Source organism: Haliotis asinina, chromosome 10 (genome assembly GCF_037392515.1).
Source record: "Haliotis asinina isolate JCU_RB_2024 chromosome 10, JCU_Hal_asi_v2, whole genome shotgun sequence".
Lineage (NCBI taxonomy): Eukaryota > Metazoa > Mollusca > Gastropoda > Lepetellida > Haliotidae > Haliotis > Haliotis asinina.
In genome coordinates this window covers 44168737-44188326 of record NC_090289.1, presented here as the reverse complement: position 1 = coordinate 44188326, position 19590 = coordinate 44168737, and the positions used below count along the sequence as shown (strand labels likewise).

Sequence of the window (19590 nt, the reverse complement as noted above, 5' to 3'; positions counted from 1 at the left end):
AGGATAACCTAGACATATACAGGTTAAGAAGATCTTTGAAGGTCAAGTCAAGGTTAACTGCAGGAACAGATCACAAATCATGGATCTAGTTCATCAATGAAACATTTGAAAGCCAATACATCGTCAGTGTGTATGGTTTACTTGTTAAGGTACCTTAAATCAGGACCAATATCCATGCGACTATATTTAAAAAAAAAATCAGAATGACAAATTGAATGTCATTTGATACTTCTTTCAAAATTTCACCACTACAATGACTGCCTGTTAAAGAGAGATAAGGACAACTTTATGGTTTCTGCAACAAACCATTTAACACAAAGGCATCCAAAAGAACGTAATTTTGTTAGGACCAAATGTAACCGAAACCTCCATGTGGGACAATGTCATGAAAAGATCCTTCACTAAATAATGAAGAATTACAAAACGATACTATTCATTGAAGTAACACATTCTGTTCAAATCTTGCTTTTTCACAAACAGCAATTGTACACCCCTAAGAATCAACTGACATCTACTGACGACTTATCAATAAACACTCAGATGATACTTATGTTATTTAATGCATCTAAGAATCGGAAACTTTTGAAAAAAAATAGAATAACAGCAAAATGTCATGTTTTAACATCTTCGGTTAGATATACCTTATGAAATAACTCCGCAGGGGACCTCCATCATGAAAAACTCTAGAACCAGTACATTTCGGTAATGTACACTAACAGTAATACGATGCACTTAATGATAAAAAGCATACAGCTTACACACAGTACTTTATGACAACACTGTGAATGTACAATACATTATTTACTTTAAGTTTGGTTTGACACTGTCAGTTGCAGTATTCCAGCAATCTCTCTTGGCAGGGGCGCACCAGAAATATGCATCACACACAATATTCTGAACATATCAAATATTGGAAAAGGACATAATCTAATTCTGCTGATCTTTTCCTTAAATGTAGTAATAACATGTTCACCATTCCGAACACTTCACAAATATAATTCGGACAGTTGTGAAAATCACAAACGTCTTTATCATTCGGTATTTCAATGATTTTATTCGTCATAACATCTTGTCTTAAAACAGGAATAAGCACTGGGCTTCACAAGATAAAACATTTTTTTTTAGATTTTTTTTCTCCAAATTTTGTAGAAAAAGGAAAGACTGTGGCAAAATGATCCACAAACGTCGAAATAAAAATTGTATAAAAATATGAATATATCATTTCAACAAATAGAGACCGCTGTTAATCATTTTATTCTAGAAATTCTTGAAAAAAATGCCCTAATATGGATGATCATTATGAAATGAACTTTAAATGGGCGCACAAAGCGCATGAAGCAACACATGCTCATACAATGTTTTAATTACATTTGCTGCACATTTGCACAATCACTTCTTTCCCTTTTCGTTACTTAACAGGTTAAAAGCTTAAGTCTGACAACCGTTTCACTGCTTCGCAAATTCGAGATGTCAATCAATATTCATCGGACAAGAAGAACGGTTCATATACATCACGTCGGACGCAATCTCGCATTCAGTGTCAATCGTATAGAACACTTGTGTATTCTGTATCGGAGAGTCTGCATTTTTCGGCCCATTGACATGAACGCAAGAGCACACATATCGGAGCTTTGGTCAGTTTAACAACAGTTCAACTATGTCTCTTTTAGAACAAAACTACAACTGGCAGTAGTTTGTAAGGACTTATCAAACTAGTAAATTCTACACATATTATGTTATACAAAATAAACCTGGTGATATGAGGGACTGGTAAATGCAACAATAAAGTTTACCGTTCACAGGCATGGGTTGGCAATTACTACCTGCTACCCCTCTGGTAATAATGAGCCAGTCCCAAGGTGCTGAATTCGGTCACCTGTTCAATGCCAGTGGTGCAGATTTTATGACTGATGTAAACATAACTGACCTAACACAGAACACATCACTACTTAGTAGGCTTATGTCTTCTTCAATCTTCCAATTTCAGCTTTCAGATGGTTGTTCTCATCTTTCAGGCTCTTTATTTCTTCCTCTATCTTTTTGACACTGACGACATCGATTGGCTCTTCTCCACTGCTGCTCAGTGACTGGCCATCAGAACTGTCCCTATCCCCCGTCGACCCATCGCGAGTGACGCCTTTTGGGTTATGTTGATCAATGTCTTTAGCTAAACGTTCTAACTTCTCAACTTTCCTCTCCATGTCAAGATAGTCCTTGATTAGTTCTTCTTTTGACATCATCTGCAATCGTTCGGCGTGTATGTTGTCATAAGTCTCTGAGAATTCTTTAGCAAGAAACATGTCATCTTCGTCACCACTGCCACACATCTCCTCGGAACTTTCACCACTACCAAAAGAACCATCCTTTCCATTCCGTCCAGATCCAAGGCAATTGACATCATTTTCTTTTCCAGACACTTCACTTTGGATATGATCGTCAATAAGGAACTGTGTGGTGTTGTACGGAGCAACGGGATGTCCTGACGCGAACGCTTCTTCGCGTTTCATCGTCGCCCGAATGGTCTCGCGCTCTTCTAATTCTTTCCGTTCAGACCAGGTCAGCTTGTTGTAAGGTTTCCACTTACGATGATGTCTACCGCCTTTATGCCTCCCCCTTCTCCGTGGTTTCTTTCTCTGACCTAACGAGTTTTGTTGGGTGTCAGACTCGCTCCCTCCCTCCGGCTGTTTATTTTCAACATCGCCATCCGATGTACCGCTCAGCACATCTTCATCGTCTTTCGACATCGTGACAACAGTAGAATTTTCGCAATGAATCTTCTTAGATTCAACATCAACCGTTGAAAATTCCACTTCCATCATACGCACTTGAATCGACTTCGAAAACTATTTTGACAAATACAATACGGTAAAATGAAGTTGGCAACTGTAGCATTCTAACCTGACAAACCTCACTGCCAGCGGCTTGCTGACTGATAATGTTGAAGAATGCTTACCGCTTTTATAGCTGTGCAGACGCGTTACCTTCCGCGAGGCAAAGTAGTTCCTTGACGGGAAATGTTCATATAGTTATGGGCGTATGATGGTAGATCCATTGTGTGATTAGCCTTTTAATGATACTAGTACTTCACAAAACGTGTTAGTCATCTTATACCATCGACATTTTGCACGAATATGTCCAATTTCATATGTGTTTAGGATTTTTCACCGAATCGATTGAAATATTCCTACGACATTGAGGACACCTGGTTCAAGGGAAGTAACTCCAAACTTGTTACTGGTAGGTAGAAATGGTTGCAGTCATCAGGGGAAAGTATTAAACGTAGAAATCTAACCCTGGAAATGCCCAGGATACAAATGTCATGCATCTGATGAATAAAACTTCTTCACCCATGTACGGTACGATATAAAGCACCCTGATATTTTACCAGCTAGGCTGTGAACAGCAGTTACCTTTGTTACAATTACAACAAATCAGAACAAAATATATGCATGTGTTTGTATATTATCTTTTTGTACTTGTGTTATTGATATTTTTAAATGTGGTGTAGTTTTCATTATGGTTGAGTGCCTAAATTTGCTTTTATAGGCACGAACTTTTACTGTGTTATTACTCTCTTTAAATGCTGAAATGTGACTTATTTTGAGACAGTTATAGAAATAAAGTGTGGTAACTACTTTTACTAGCATGGACTTCAACAAATATTCCAGCAACTCAAATCTATGGATACGTTTGGATGTATAAGTGCAAGTTGTTTATGCATTTAGTGTATTTCAGTCTATGACACATGATAAATTACCCCGATTCTGACACCACGTAGGTGAGGCTTTTTGTCGCAATTCCGATGTTGTGCCCAATAAAGCTGAATGTTTTCTTCACGTCATTATACATTTTATGCAGTCAACTGCATGTTTTCTGTCGTCGAAAAGAGCGGAATACTCGTAGAGGGTCTGGTGTGTATATTTTATACCAGTTCAACTTAGCTTGAAAGTTACAAATTAAATCTGTCCGGTCACTGATATTCATAGTCAGCATTATTTTTGTAGGACTTGAATAACGGTTTTACACATAATAAGAGGGATATAGTTACAAAGACATTGATAAAATTGATATAGACAGGATTGTGTCAGAAGTTCAAGAATTTATAGATAACGTAATGTTGGTGTATTAAATTACGACCGATAAGGTACCGTTAATTATTTTTGGCTGTTTGTGAGTTTGAAGGGGTGGGGGTGGTTAGGGGGTTGGAGATAGTGATTTTAACTGGGTCACCAAGTTTTTACACAGGCACTGGTGCATGTAACAAACAATCATAGGAAGCGCGTTTCGGAGATGTTATTGATTTCGTGTATGGCAAGCTAGACGACGTCACATACGTTTGTGCACAGGTTTCGGGCGGGGGTGGGATCAATCACAGCGTACATGGTTCTCCATAAAAATCATCATCACTCCTTGCCATAAATTATGAACGGTCCCTAAGTCAAGATTATCTCTGAATTATTTATTGACTCAAGCGTTACAGCCAGCAAGCTATAGCTAATTCCTCTTTCAACATCAGAAAATATTCAATTTCGTGTTATAGATGACGTAAATTCGGTATACGCATCTGAATAAATTTGGTTAGGTTAATCTGTGCGCTTGCTATCATGTTCAAATCAGAACTTTGACTTACGAACCGAAGCTGCTGTAAAATTAATCAAATGATACGTTTATCTTAACGTTAACCTTTTTACGAAGACCTGTGTTTCTTTCATGTATATTGTATATGTAACATTGCTGACACTGCATAACAACTGCAAATTCACGACGATAAATTACTTTGTCTGCTAACGCACGGTGTTGGAAGTAGGTGTGCGATTACTTGCGATGCAGCTGTTATCAATATTCTTTACATACACTGCGATTACCTCCCTTACAAGCGGAAAATCTATTCGTCCTTAGCATCGTATATTTAATCCACAATGATCTCAAACAATACAAGGTTAGAACATTTTATTGCTTTGATATTGACATTACCCACAGAGTAAGTGACGCACCGGACCCCTCTGTGTTCCACAAGGACTTGTAGCATGTGCCCAGCAGTCGCCATGTTTACATATGGTCGACATTTTGATTCTGTAAGTGTATTAGACTTTCTTTGTATGCTTGTTGTCCTGCACCAAACAATGACTTGGTACATCAGAAATATGACAGCAATTATATATGTGCAGTGTAGTTCAAGGGTAACTTTTCATTCGTAGATATACCGTGCAATTTACACCAAGTGTGATTCGTGACTTGTTCGGGTTGATTCTTTTTTTCCCTGAAACTCCGCACAGGGTGATGCTGAAAGCGCCACCTAAAATCGATGTTATGTCTTCATGTGTCGTATAGAAGGAAGTCTGGAAAATGGTTTACAATAAGATCAACCCTAATTGACCCTTTTTCTTCAGGTTAAGCCTCAACCCACCACCATCCACAAACGCAGGCAACTACAACTATATATTTGTTCACAAATTTGTCCTGGTCACTTTTTTGAAAAAAAACGCTTTAAATGAAACAAAAAAAAACACGTTTCATTTTGTTATTGTGTTTGAAGTGAGATGTAATTGTTGCACATAAACTGTATTTGTATCCCTTAGATATGTTTTAATATATGCTATGCGTGCACTGCACCGATGGCCTCACCTGATTATCTACTGTTTAAACGTTAGCCATCTTTATGTCCTGTGTACATTACATGTACATTGTGCATTAAAACTCATTCACTGTGCGCACGGTAATGCAGAAAGTGCACACAGCCTACATCGCGTGATGAATAAATTATTATTATTATTATTGTGATGATGTATGTATGTATGTATGTATGTATGTATGTATGTATGTATGTATGTATGTCTTGAAACACTCCCACAGTGTTCACCACTAAGAGGGCTATACATCACCGAAGACCATTAGTTTTGACACTCATTCTGCATCACACATTTATTAGTGTTTGTTTTTATCCGTTTTTTTTTGTTTTTTGTTTTTCTTTTCTGGTGTGCTGTTTTAAAATGAAATGCAACTCGCTGAACATCATTAAAACAAATATTCCGTCATACTGAACACTGTCTACGTGTAAACACAACGTATCACCTAATAATCACAGTAGGAGTATTCCAAATATGAAAAACGCAGTAATAACACTTCTTCATCCCATCTTTCTTCTTTCAAGTCTCCCCCTCTACTTCTTCATCTCCCCCTCTCTAATGTCTTCTACCCCTTCTCTTTATCGGTTACCCTCCCCACACCTCTATTCCCTCACCCTTCTCCTTTACTTTACATTTTCTTTCCCTACTTTTCCTCTTCGTCCTTAATCTGCTACTCTCCCTCTTCTCCTTTCTCTAATATCTTCCCCAGTAGGCTCTACTACTCCCCCTCTTCCTCTATTTCTCATTGTTGCTCTGAGCCAAACTACATCTCTATCTACATCACCCTACACATCTTTCCCTTCCTCTACTTTCTTCCTTTTCTCTACATCCACCCAATGACATATATTTCCTCTATGAAGTATCTTCTCCCTCTACTATTCCGTCTTCTCTACTTCGTTTCCTTCACACACACACACACACACACACACACACACACACACACACACACACACACACACACACACGTCTCTTCCTCTTAAATTCTCTGCTCTGCGTTTCACGGTTTGTTCCTGCATTTCTCTATGTAGTATCTTCTACCAGTACGTCTTCTCCCTTTACACCCTCCTTTTACTTCTGGGGCGGTGGGGTAGCCTAGTGGTTAAAGCGTTCGCTCGTCACGCCGAAGACCCGGGTTCGATTCCCCACATGGGTACAATGTGTAAGGCCCATTTTCTGGTGTCCCCCTCCGTGATATAGCTGGAATATTGCTAAAAGTGGCGTAAAACCAAACTCACTCACTCACTCCTTCTACTTCTTTTCCTCCTACCATCTTGTTCGATTTCTCCATAGTTGAGTATTTTATCTATCGCATCTCTTCACGCACACAATAGCACATCTCGGGGTCCGTATATATAAAGTACGTACCCTTGTTTTCCAAAGAAACGGAGAGAGAAAAAGTACTTTCATATGCCATTACTCGCCCGTTATAACTTCTTAACCGAAACATATATATGTTAGTGTATTTCAAATATATAACTTGAAGCATGTGTTGTGAACGAAATATATTCTTCGTGTTTAAGCCACAGACCTAAATAATCTGTCTTTTTTAGGTCCGTGCATATATACCAACAACTGAAGTGCCTACTTTCCCTGCCACCGGTAACTCATGGTTAGTAAGCTGACAAATTAGAAATATTGCTATTTTCGGCAGTATTTGCACAAAAATTCTTGACACTGAGTCGGATCATTCCTTATTATATCTCCACCCAGCGTGTCGTCAACCTTAAACTGGTGTACAAGCAAGATAAGTACAGATCTTATCGGATCTGTATTGTTAACAGCGACGCGAGGCGCCCTTTGTTTTTTCCAGCATACCTTGTACATACCCAAGTTTATGAAAGCTAAATGCTTATACAATGTTGAAAAGCTGAGCAGCATTTTGGTTGAAACTGTTTAACATGTTGTCATGAACATGGTTTTAATGGGTGTTTATTTATGGCCAGCGTTCTCTGAATGTGTACTGACGAAACACGACCTACTTCCCGCCAACAAATGTCCTGTTATAACGCAATGTTACGGTATTTATTATATGCATTGTTTGATGAACTAGTTTAAAACATGTTAGTTTTAACGTCTATATGGATTATTTAAAGTTAAATGTGTTCCATCTGGTTTGGTGACTGGCATTGACTAAACCGCACTATAACGAGGAAGTACTGGTTATAGTTTATTTCTCTTTTTCACACCGATATGAGCATGTAAGATGCCCATAAAATAAAAGAATTAATTGCCACCTAAATGAATGACAAGAAATATTCACAAAACATCGTCTTACATCCATTATAGTATTACTGTTTTCAAAGTTTCACTGACAATAATAATGTTGAAGATAGTATATCATATTCAATGTTTCATGACAGATCCCCATGCTGACGAAAACTATTCCTCCTGACTAATTTCTGATTTGTTTAGATTGTCCCTTGCTTAAACTGGCAACTAATACGCCTACCGCTCATTCTCATCAAAAGCTTTACATCACTAACATTCTCTCTCGTCTTTAAATCCCATCTATCACTGTTGTATATTTTCATTACACGCCATCAATCTATATTTAGAACACTGTGCCACATAACTGTAAGCCACAAATTGTGAAACGGCTTATACATGGAATAGGCGTGGCGCGGGCAACATACACACTTGTTTGAAGGTGTACTTCGAACTTGAACAGCTGTGCCGTGTGGTCACGGGTGAGAACATAGGGACATGCGACAGCAGTTACGTTTGAACCCATTGTTCATATGCATTGTTCAAACAACAAGGAGACATATATTATATTGTAGATTTAGAGTTCATTGGGACTTTATCCAGTCCATATCACTGACGCGATCGAGGTAGATATAGGGACACCAGTATGAGAGAGAGAGAGAAAGAGAGAGAGAGAGAGAGAGAGAGAGAGAGAGGTTAGTTTCTACTTGTACTTGCTGCACACAAGCGTGAGATTCCGTATAGTATGTTTCAAAACATAGATTCACACTTACGCACACATTTACTCACGTACGCACGCACACACGCATGGGTTCCAATCGTATGGGTAAAACATATGGCGGCACTTGGTGTGTGTGTTTTGCATACATTCGTTAAGGCTCAGCCACGTCACAACGATTGTGACAGTCATGGTTTTGTCTGTCAACACAGGCTGTTATGTTGTACCACGGTTCACAGAAGTATATGAATGAATGCCCGCTCTTGTGCGTAATTCTGGTTTATAAGCTACATGCATTTTTCTCTCGACACAGCCGCTCCACCAGCATTCAAGTACACAGACTTCACACCGAACCAATAAGTAATACAGACGTAAATGTATGTTTGTCAAATAGTATTTCTTGTTTACGAGAGAGAGAGAGAAGGGGGGTTGGGGGGGGGGGGGGGGGGGGGGGGTTGGGGGGGGGGGTTGGGGGGGGGGGGTTGGGTGGGTGGGGTGGGGGGGATTGGGAGGAGAGAAGATCACACAATAGATTTCATACACAATGTTTGTGTTTGGGAATAGATGCATTCCAGAGGTATACCTGTCCTCAGAAATTAAGGCAAATATTGTAACGTTAGCAGCCACAGGCTCTCAAAAAGTTATAGATAGATATATCGACAGACCCGTTATAGCCGGAATTCACTAATCGTCTCCGTTCTCCGTTGACTCCGCTTATTCGTAATGCATTTTGCTTTCAGTCTGAGACAATATTTACACACCAACCGGAAGTTATGTTGACTTTGACTTTTAAATTGTATGATGTAATGTTTCCTTCAAATTATTTGAACATTAAAAATTCGACAAGAGCAATTCACTTTTGTTCAGAATATATCAACATGTATTTTCTGATCTGATTTTCAGACGAAATGTAGAACAATGTAGGCTCCTGAAATCCACCGACGTAGACAGTTTGGTGGAATGATGTCTCATAAAATCCTATTTGACGTCATTAACAGTTAGTTTGTTATTCGCAACACGTACATTTATAGTGTGTACTGTTGCTGTCCCCAGCCGCAACGTAGCACTGGGGACAATGTATTCAGCAGCGTCTGTACGTACATGTGTCCGTTCCAGTTCTATATGCTATCTGAACTATATGCACCCAATGTATGAAACATTTGTGACGGCCTTCATAGGTCTTTCTAATCGTTATGCATGCGACCTTAAAGGAGACCTTAGAGGAGTGTTGTTTTATTAAACTGTGTGAGATTAGTTTTACGCCGCTTTTAGCAATATTCCAGTAATATCACGGCGGGGGACACCAGAAAAAAACTCGCATTTTGTTGTTTTGAATTATAGAAATTTGATGATTGATTATAGCTAAAATGGATAGAATTATCATTAAAACGCCCGCACGTTATCAGAAATGAGCGGGCCACTGTTATAAGGGTAACGCTATTTTTCAGGGCATTATTATTTGCAGAAGCCCGAGGTCTTTCATGCAAATGATAATGCCCTGAAAAGTAGCGTTACCGTTATTATAGCTAAAATGTATAGAATTTTTAATACAATAAGAATAAAAACAGCAGCATCGGTTTAGAAGCATTTACTGCCAACAACAAAAAGACGGAGGTCACTGACACACATTTTGCAAATATAGACACGTCATAGAACAACACAGATGACGTCACTATTGAGAGTGACGACATTCGACCTTGACCTTTGCTCATACTACGAGCCGCCACTCCCCCTGGATGCCACAGGGACATATATGTCCCTCCTCTTCACCCCTCACTTTGAAGTCAAATAAAATTCTAAATATACCACGCACATATATATACTTCACAGTTTTGAATTGTGCGGAAAATTCCCTTTTTCGTGATACCATCTACTATTATCTCAGACCAAGCTAAAATGCTTAGAATTGCCTTTCAAAATAGGCTTCATCGTAAATGTCGCCATTTTTCACACTATACAAAATCGCGATTCAAAGCGTTATTTGCTGTATGTTTTGAAATGTGAAAATCGGACAATTGCTGGGAGTATTGAATTTCAAAAATACTATAGTAATGATCACTGATATCAAGTTTTCATGTAACCAGTAATGATAATTCTGAAACGTCGCCGATGAACCCAGAATCGGTTGGGATGTTTACGAAAATTCACTTACACGAACGCCGAAGTGCGCTTTCCGCCATATTGAATAGTGTTTACAAAATCACGTTTCGAGAAGGCCGGTATTGAAACGCCAATTACATCACGTATGTTTCATATTCGGCTGTGACAAATGCATCATTGCATTCCCCACACATCTTAGAATCAAATTACAAATGGTCTTTGTCACCAATACCAACTGTCTTGATAAAACGAAACGAAAGATACATGGTATGAAAACGAACGCTGTGCTCGAAACACAGCGCTTGTTTGAAATGTAAACAAAGAAAAAATGCGATTTTACACTGTGTAGCATTTTAGGAAAATTTCCAACATCCAGCCGTGTAATGATTGCTTACAATGGCTCAATACGCTTAGAATACTCAAGGGAACAGCATCGTAGCAAGAAATAGCAAACTAAATAGAGATACAATGCAATCATTTGATAATTCATAAGAAAATGTCAAACTTTTAGTGCAGCGTGACGCCATGACTGACGCAAAATCACGCAGAACGACAACGGTACTTATCCTCATGTCTGGCTTCTTCCGTCATTTACAATGTAAACGATAAAAACATATAACAATACACAGATAGTCAGAATAATTCTGATTACTTACATCTCACATTTATGTACAAAACATCCTTGAATGAAGGAAAAAGTCTTCGCAAAATCCTGTGTACCCTTGTCAGCGAAGCCGCCATTTTGAAAGAAATCGGTCATCGGTAGTGATGTCACACGTCAACATTGTTGCACATATTAGGCAATTTCTTTGGGGTGAAGGTCGGTTGAACAAGAGTAAACACAATGCCCATACCATTCCGATTTCACTTTCAGTATTGTCATGTATATTTTGCTTATCGTTCAGGTATTATTTCATGAAACTGATTTCAGTATCTACATATATCCATGTTCAACATCATATCATATATGGATATAAGGCATGCGTTTTTTATTCTTTGAAAGCTTCTGATTGTTTGAATAATATTTACATGGGAAATTGACTCAGTAAGTGTACTATACCACATTTCAAGCCTCTACACACGTGTTAGAAGATCACACGTAGCCATTACTGCAACATGTACTTTAGTTCCGGTGATATATAATATTCAATCGTTAGGACAAATATTGCAGTTTCATATGAACAGGTTAATAAACAGCGATTTAATTCCAACTTATATGCAAAACTGATAATATTAATGAAAATGATTTGTACATTTCATGAAATATAGAGGCACACATATTTAAAGGAATTGTCTTGTTCATTGTTTTGGTTTGTGTCGTTTTTATAGACAAAACAAATATGAATATTGATTGACCAGGTGAGAGTTTGTCAAAAACGTTTTATGATTCATTATGATTTTTTTCGAAAATAACGTCAATTCTAATTCGATTAAAATATATCTGATGGCAGAATATCTAACTCAAACAATATTTATAGGCAAATTGTTAAAAATGTATAAACTAGGTCGTGTCTTAATTTGGACAAGCCTTACGTCCATATTCTAATACTTCTGTACTGAAAAAGCGATCTCTTCGTACCTTTCTTTGCATACTTATGAAGTGAAATAATTTCATAATCATAAGAAGAAAAGTATATTTTCTAAATGAACATTCAGTGAATATTCAGGTGTGAAATTTTCATTTACGCTAAATTGATGCTAGACAGGTGCGCGTGTTGCTCACGATAAGATATGTTGTAAAAACGTGTAATTGTTGATATATTCAGGACACCATTTCAGTGGTAAAACCACTCATTTTATATTTTTTTCGCTAAAAGTGTTGAATTCTGACACAGAAGCCGAGATCTTTTACACATTGAGTGGAAATTAGGTTGGATATATATACTAATCAGCAACTAATATATATACTAATCAGCAGTCGTCTTTTTCCGACGTCACAAAGTGCACAAAACATGCCGTGACGTCAACTAAAATGTCGCATTATTTTCGGTTATTTCATTACATTTGAAAATGTGGCTGCTACTCCGTTAATAATGATGCAAAATTAATAAAAATACATCCACACAAAGAGGAGAATATGGGAATCTAAGAACTAAATTCTGTGTCGGATAGGGACATCCAAATCGCTCTTACCTGCTTTTTGATGTAGTACACTGGCATCTTTTATTACAAATTTTGAAATTACCAAAAGGTATCCTCTCACATTGGGGAACTTTGTATTGGAATCGTTTGGTTCGATGTGAACAAAAAATCACGAAAATATACTGTCCGTATCCACGGCAAATTCTCTCCATGTGATCTGAGTTGTATTTACCTAATCTAAACCATAGCGGAGTTATGCCCCCTTATCTTTATATGTGCATGACCTCTCTGTCGACGTTTGACGTCATAGAAGAAAATCGATTTTTGACATTTATTGCGGGTCATTTTTTATTTTTTTGAGTATGACGTTATGCATTAGCACATACATCCATTTCATATACACTTATGTCGTTCAGATATCAAGCTGTATTTTTTTTCGCTCACACTTTCCGTAAAGACGCCAAATTAAATAAATGGTAACAGAGTGCTTTTATTGGTGCACGATAAAAAAACTGAGAAATTTACTGTTTTTGAACACACACAAAAGTTTTGGACAACCTTTAGCAGTGTCTGTTTCTCAAACCCCTGAGGTAGCCGCACTTATATTTATACCAACGGATAGGAAATTAAATATTCTACATTTCTGTGCAATTTTATGGCCGTACGCAGATCCAGGACCACGCGAGCGCAAATCTCGCACAACGTTCACTTTTCAAACCTTATGAAAATGTGCGCCTGAGAAAAAACTCGGCATCCAGGGGGTTAAGTGATCAACAACGTTAGACTTCAAGTTGATATTTTCATTGCTGTATGTTGTCATTTATGGTACAATTGTTTTGGTTGGCACAGGCAGGAAAGTGCGTAATGGCGCACAGCTGAGCTACTTATGACGTCACCTAACAACGGGCTTGATAATGGCCCGTCGTCAAGCATTTTGCAGGCGTTATCATTTGCAGGAGCCCTCTGTCTTTTCAACTGCCCTCCTTCGTCGGGCAGTGAATGAAAGACCTCTGGCTTCTGCAAATGATAATGCCCTGAAAAATAGCATTACCCCAATATTGTAGCTAAAATGGATAGAATTATAGAGAAATGAGCGGACCACTGTAACTTGATAATGCCCGCAAAATGCTTGACGACGGACCATTATCAAGCCCGTTGCTAGGGCGCGTCACAAGTAGCTCAGCAGTTGAAGTTCAATCACCTACGGCTCGTTGGTACTTGAGCTCATTATTGACAATATATCTGGCTCACAATCGTCACATGTACCCGTGCCATTATGCACTTTCCTAGCTACCAGTGCATAACAAGTGTACCTTAAAATACAACACACAGCAATGAAAACATCGACTGGAAGTCTGACGTTGTTGAGGACTGAAAACAATGTAGTATGCTGGTAGTATGGGCAAAGGTCAAGGTTGCATGTCGTTACTCTCAATAGTGACGTCATTTGTGTTGTTCTATGACGTGGCCATATTTGTGAAAAGTGTGTCAGTGACCTCCATATAGCTGCATAGAATAATCGGCCGTGTGTGGCATTAAACAAATCAACATTAAAAAAGAAGAAGTCTAACAGAACTAACAGTTCTTGGGGTCGACTCTTCCTAATTCCCCATAAAGATCCGGGTTGTAGTTGCTTTGTCGTAAGAGGCTAGTAACGATATCGGGTGGTCAGACTCACTGACATTGTGCATGGATGATCACGATGTCTGTTAAAAGAGTGTCTCGTGTTAGTACGTGTAACTTGATTACCTATTTTTAACATCACCCAAATCAGATAACAGACTCAGACATTCTTATATTCCACTGTTTGTCAACGCCATGTCGCACTGGGCGTCAGTATCATAGAACTCAAATACCAGTAAAATACCGTTCAGAAAAGTGAAAGGGGTAAATCACCTAACCACAGACATACCAGAGACGAGCGTGGAACAAGTACAGACATGAATCTGTGAGATACTTGTAACACAGTGGTGTTTAAAGTTTGATGCGTTATCTTAAAAAAACAACAACAAAAACAGCAGAAAAACAAAAGCAACAAATAAAAAACAAAACCACCTCCCACCAAACACCCCCACCCCCACCCCCACCCCCCAAAAAAAACCAACAAACCAAAACAAAACAAAAAAACCCATGTTTTTAGGTCAATTGGAGTCTTGGCGTGGTTTGACTTTTCTGGGAAATATTTGGGCACACGCGACAGATATAATCTGTCTGGATGTTTTCAGTTCGATGTTTTCAGATTGTTTGTCGAATGACAGACCAGATCGAGCTGCCCATTTGAATAGAAAGCTGTCTATCCATTATCTCTTGCTATTCAGCGCAGTAAATGGCAAACATTCCCCCTCCCCAAAGGCCACTGGTCAGCCTGACTGGCCATGCGATGGCCACCCTGCGTAGAAGAAACTCGCATTGATCAGCTGAACGCCGAGTCATGATATGCACCCGTACAAGGTGAACACGGCTGGAGTGATTGCTCGTCAGAGTGTTGTGTTGTTTCTAGTCTGTCTCACAGTCCCTGAGCCACATTATTTTGCCTCATGCTAAGTCTTCTCTGCAGTGCCAGAGCATTAAATGAAGCAAGTCTAGATGTCCTCAGGTCCTGAATCTCTGGTCTCCCTGGGTCTCTTTTTCAATTAAAATGGGTTTGTTTGTTACTATCAAAATGATATATATTCAGAGACTAAAATAGTCTATTTCGTTTCATGCAAGTTTACCTCAGTTCCGGACGCGTTCAACCGACATTTTATGCACAAGTAATTTTATTTCATTCGAGTGGCAGCAGTCATTGGATGTATTTATGCTCAATGGCACTGTAAAATTTAATAGCTGCTGAGGTGGGGTGTCCCTGTCCACCCTCCATATATATCTCCAGGGTATAGGTTCCGATAGGTCTCCACTATAGTGGAGAATGTATACCCAGGACATATTGAGGATGGTCTCAGTCGCACTCTTCTCTCTCTGGGCGCGCCATGTTCGTGTCTGAAATGCATTCGAGATTGACGTTTACTTTAAAACCCACTTCGCTCATATTATTCAAACAATGGCAACAAAAGAGAAAGCCAATGATGTGTATTGTTTTATTTTATTTTCAACACCTAACTATTTTTTATCTGTTTGTTTTGGATTTCGTTAATTGATTTTTTGTCCGATTAATAATGTGTAAATTCGAAATTGGCGGCAAATGATGAATAGAATATTTCATGTGTCTTGTGAAAAATAACGTATCTGTCATTTCGTGACGTCAAGAACATTATTTCCATTCTATTTTGACTCAGATTTTTTTTTTTTTCAAATCATTAATAGCGTGTTCCTGCCTTTCAAATAGCCAATAAGGCAAAAATGGGGCTATGTTCGTGGTATTTATTGTTCTAGGAATGACGGAAGCCATTTCTATAATGATTATAATGAATGCATGCTGATGAGAATCAGAAATAGACCATACTTAAGGTCTCCCCTACTATTCACACAGTAAATCATGTTTTTATTATATGTGCCTGCTAACTAAGTGGAATTTGTTATATTATAAAGATAACTAATTATTTTCAAACATGTCGATGGTTCTGAAAGATAAATATCATGTTAAATTAGAATGAGACAAACAACTTGGATTAACAAACAAATCAATTAACAAGTTCCCAATTTCCAGTCTGTCTGTCTGTCATTACAGAATCAAATCTAAAAAAATGCTTGCAATCTTGAGTTTTGTTGAGACTTTAGTTTTACATGGCTTTTAACAGTATTCCTGCAGTATCTTGGAGGTTTGACAGTTTTCTACATATATACTGAAAGAAACAAATAAGGGGACACATGAAAGTACAATTGTTCCTTTATTCTTTTCCTGGTTTCTTCACAAGCTTTGTATCACACTGTGGGTGAAAATCCGATAATAAATATTAGGAACACTGCATAGAAGTAGTGTTCCCTATTTTTTTCCCTCAGTATATGACACTATGTAAATACTCTAATCAGTATCAGACCTTCCAGTAACTGACATCTTGAACATCCATCTACAATGGGATACAATGACATGTGTCCAGGTAATGATAAAAACATTCTGACGACCCCCCATCCCTTATACAAGAATAGCTTGATCCTAATCATGTGTTTATGAATCACTATGCAATAGTGATGACAGTTAAGTGAATTAAGTTTTACCCCAAACTGGTGGTGGTCTATAAATACTTGAGTCTGAACTAGTCAGTCCAGTGATTGACATCATGAGCATCAATCTACTCACTAGGATAGAGTGACATGGGTCTACCAAGTCAGTGAGTCTGACCATCTGAATCCATTAGCCTCCAATCTAAGTAAACTTAGTGTCAGTATTATTCATTACAATTAAAGTATTATTCATTACTATTAAAGTATTATTCATTACTATTCAACAAGTTTATTTAGACTGATCAGTCCCCTGACCATCCGATTCCATTAGTCCTTTCTTAGGACAGACATGGAATTCTGAAGATCAGGGGTCTTCACAGGTGATAACACAAGTATTCTCGAAAAGATGACGCCAACCATAATCTCATGTAGACTGGTCAATTGTTGAACTGTAGAAAAGTAGGGCAATGTGGCCAATTGCATCGTACATGACATTTGTCACTGAGACTTCAGATTTGGTAATGTCCTCCTCAAAACCTTTCATAATTTTATTACAATTATTCAGTGTTGACTTGGATCATTGTGCATAGTATCAGTCACTGGTTTGCTTGGCCTAGACTTGATTCCAATGAAACACTGATGGACCTGGTATATTAGACACTCACTCACTTACACTCACTGGATATGTGTTAAGCTATTTAAAAGAGTTTGATTAGAAAAAAAAAGACGTTGAAAGTTACCTACATATACAATTTTAAAGCTTCATTTGGAAATATTACAGTCACATGACTAGTCTGTCAATCATCAAATCATGCCAGTGATAATACTAGTATGCGTTATGACCAATGATCTGTGCCAGTGTGTCACCAAGTAGAGGTGCACCATACCGTGTCACATGTGTTTGACACAGGTATATATATTGTTGCCAAAGCATTCCCTTCAGTCAACAATATCTGTCTCCTTGGTCAAGTGTGTGCTTTGAAAGTGGAAGGTCAATGGTCGATCCCTCTCTGAATCCTAGATGGGACTTTTTGTTGCATTGCTTGACTGTCAGCAATGAGAGCAGGAATCTGGGACTCATCAGCTCAGAGACAATATACTGTATCTGTATGGTATGGTATCACAGAAAGTTGGCTCTATAAAATAGACATTTCTCTGTACTGCTACAAGCAGCCACACACATAAACAAGTATATCACCAAAACATGTAATAATCCTGGGACCTTAAACATTTCGACTTATCTCTGGAAATAGAGATCAGAGGACATAGTATCGGAGACCTGCCCATGCATCACTCACTCACATGGTTAACTGAGTCACTACTGAGTAAAAACAAACAACATTAATGTCAGGATAAAAGTTTAATATATGAATATATATATATATGGTGTAACATCTGATGTACAAAGGCCATTACTAAAAGAATTTATGAAACTACCACTGCAAAATACAGGGGTGGATTCAGCTTTTTGAAAAAAGAGGGAGCATAGTTCATTTTGAGAGTTTCATTTAATACACTTCAGGACAAAAGGGGGTTGCACATGCAAAAAAAACCCCCATGGCCGCCTATGAAGATATACTAACAGTCCCTACTGATGACTGTAAAATGTAAGTGAGTCAAAGCCACATTGAACAGTATCCCAGCTGTGTCTGAAATACTGTGACTGCATAAACAGAGTATGAAACTCCCTAAACTTACAGCCAGACCACAGGCTGGTAAGATGAACTTCCAGGCCCTGACCAGACCTTACCTGCCCACAGAAAATACTAATTTACTTAGTAAAATTAAATTAAAAATTGTAAAATGTTGGAAAAAATAATGCCAATGCAAGAAAAGAATTAACTGTTTATTTCCAATTTAATCACTTATTTTTATGAGTGAATTAATCATTTTTATCATCTTGAAATATGGTGAATTTGATAATCTGTCAGTCTGTACTAAAAATAACCCGTCCTGGGTGGTCAGGCAGGCAGGTGTTTGGAACCCTAGTATAATACAGAAGGAAAGCCTGAAGAGATTCAGGTTCAAGACATCTTGGTCTTAGCTGTGATCACTTAATGTTTGACAAAGGGGGCCAGGTCAAATGGACAGACTTATCGACATCTTCTAACTACCAATACTGTTACTTCAGCACTGTATCGTTAAGGACATTTCAACCAGACGTCACATTTCTTTATCTTTAGAAACAATTTAAATATCTTTTGTTCCATGCAGGAATAGTATAACCTTTTCTTTGATTTTGTACACAGCATTTCCCTGGTAGTGTGACCAGGAAGTATTCACGGGACAAAATACTTCCCTGCTGACAGACATGCAATGCTATTGTATACATGAATATATGTTACAGTAGGACATGATGACTAAGACATGCCACAAAGGCATATGACTGTATCTGTGATAAGTATCTTCTCCTCTACAAGAGCACAAAAGACAATACACCATTCACATATATATTTCTGTAGTACATCTAATTACAGTGAAACCAGGTAAGTCAAGACCCTGTCTAAATATTAACCTGCAGAAACCACAACATTAATACATGACATACAATGTTTCCATGAAATGAGAAATTTGCCATGAACTATAATGTACTTGTCCCTTTTTCACAGGGATATATATATGTTATATAAGCACAGAAATGGGCTTCATATTGCACTCATGTGGAGAAATCAAACATCCTTATAGTGAGTATAGTATAGCGAAAGCATGGATTGCTTATACATGTGGCCAATGGCAAATGAAATTGTAAGGGCACCA

At 38.1% G+C, this 19590-nt stretch overlaps 1 protein-coding gene across 1 annotated transcript; it reads right to left on the bottom strand.

Moving 5' to 3' along the window:
- Nucleotides 1-1034: 1034 nt before the first annotated feature.
- On the bottom strand, nucleotides 1035-2928 carry LOC137297641 (protein HEXIM1-like). Its single transcript, XM_067829535.1, has one exon. The coding sequence runs from the start codon at nucleotides 2817-2819 to the stop codon at nucleotides 1959-1961; it is 861 nt and encodes a 286-aa protein (XP_067685636.1). The 5' UTR covers nucleotides 2820-2928; the 3' UTR covers nucleotides 1035-1958.
- Between the last annotated feature and the right edge of the window lie 16662 nt (nucleotides 2929-19590).

Bases quoted from the DNA above. Each gene is read 5' to 3' on its own strand.
- LOC137297641 (XM_067829535.1), bottom strand. From the start codon at position 2,819: ATGATGGAAGTGGAATTTTCAACGGTTGATGTTGAATCTAAGAAGATT.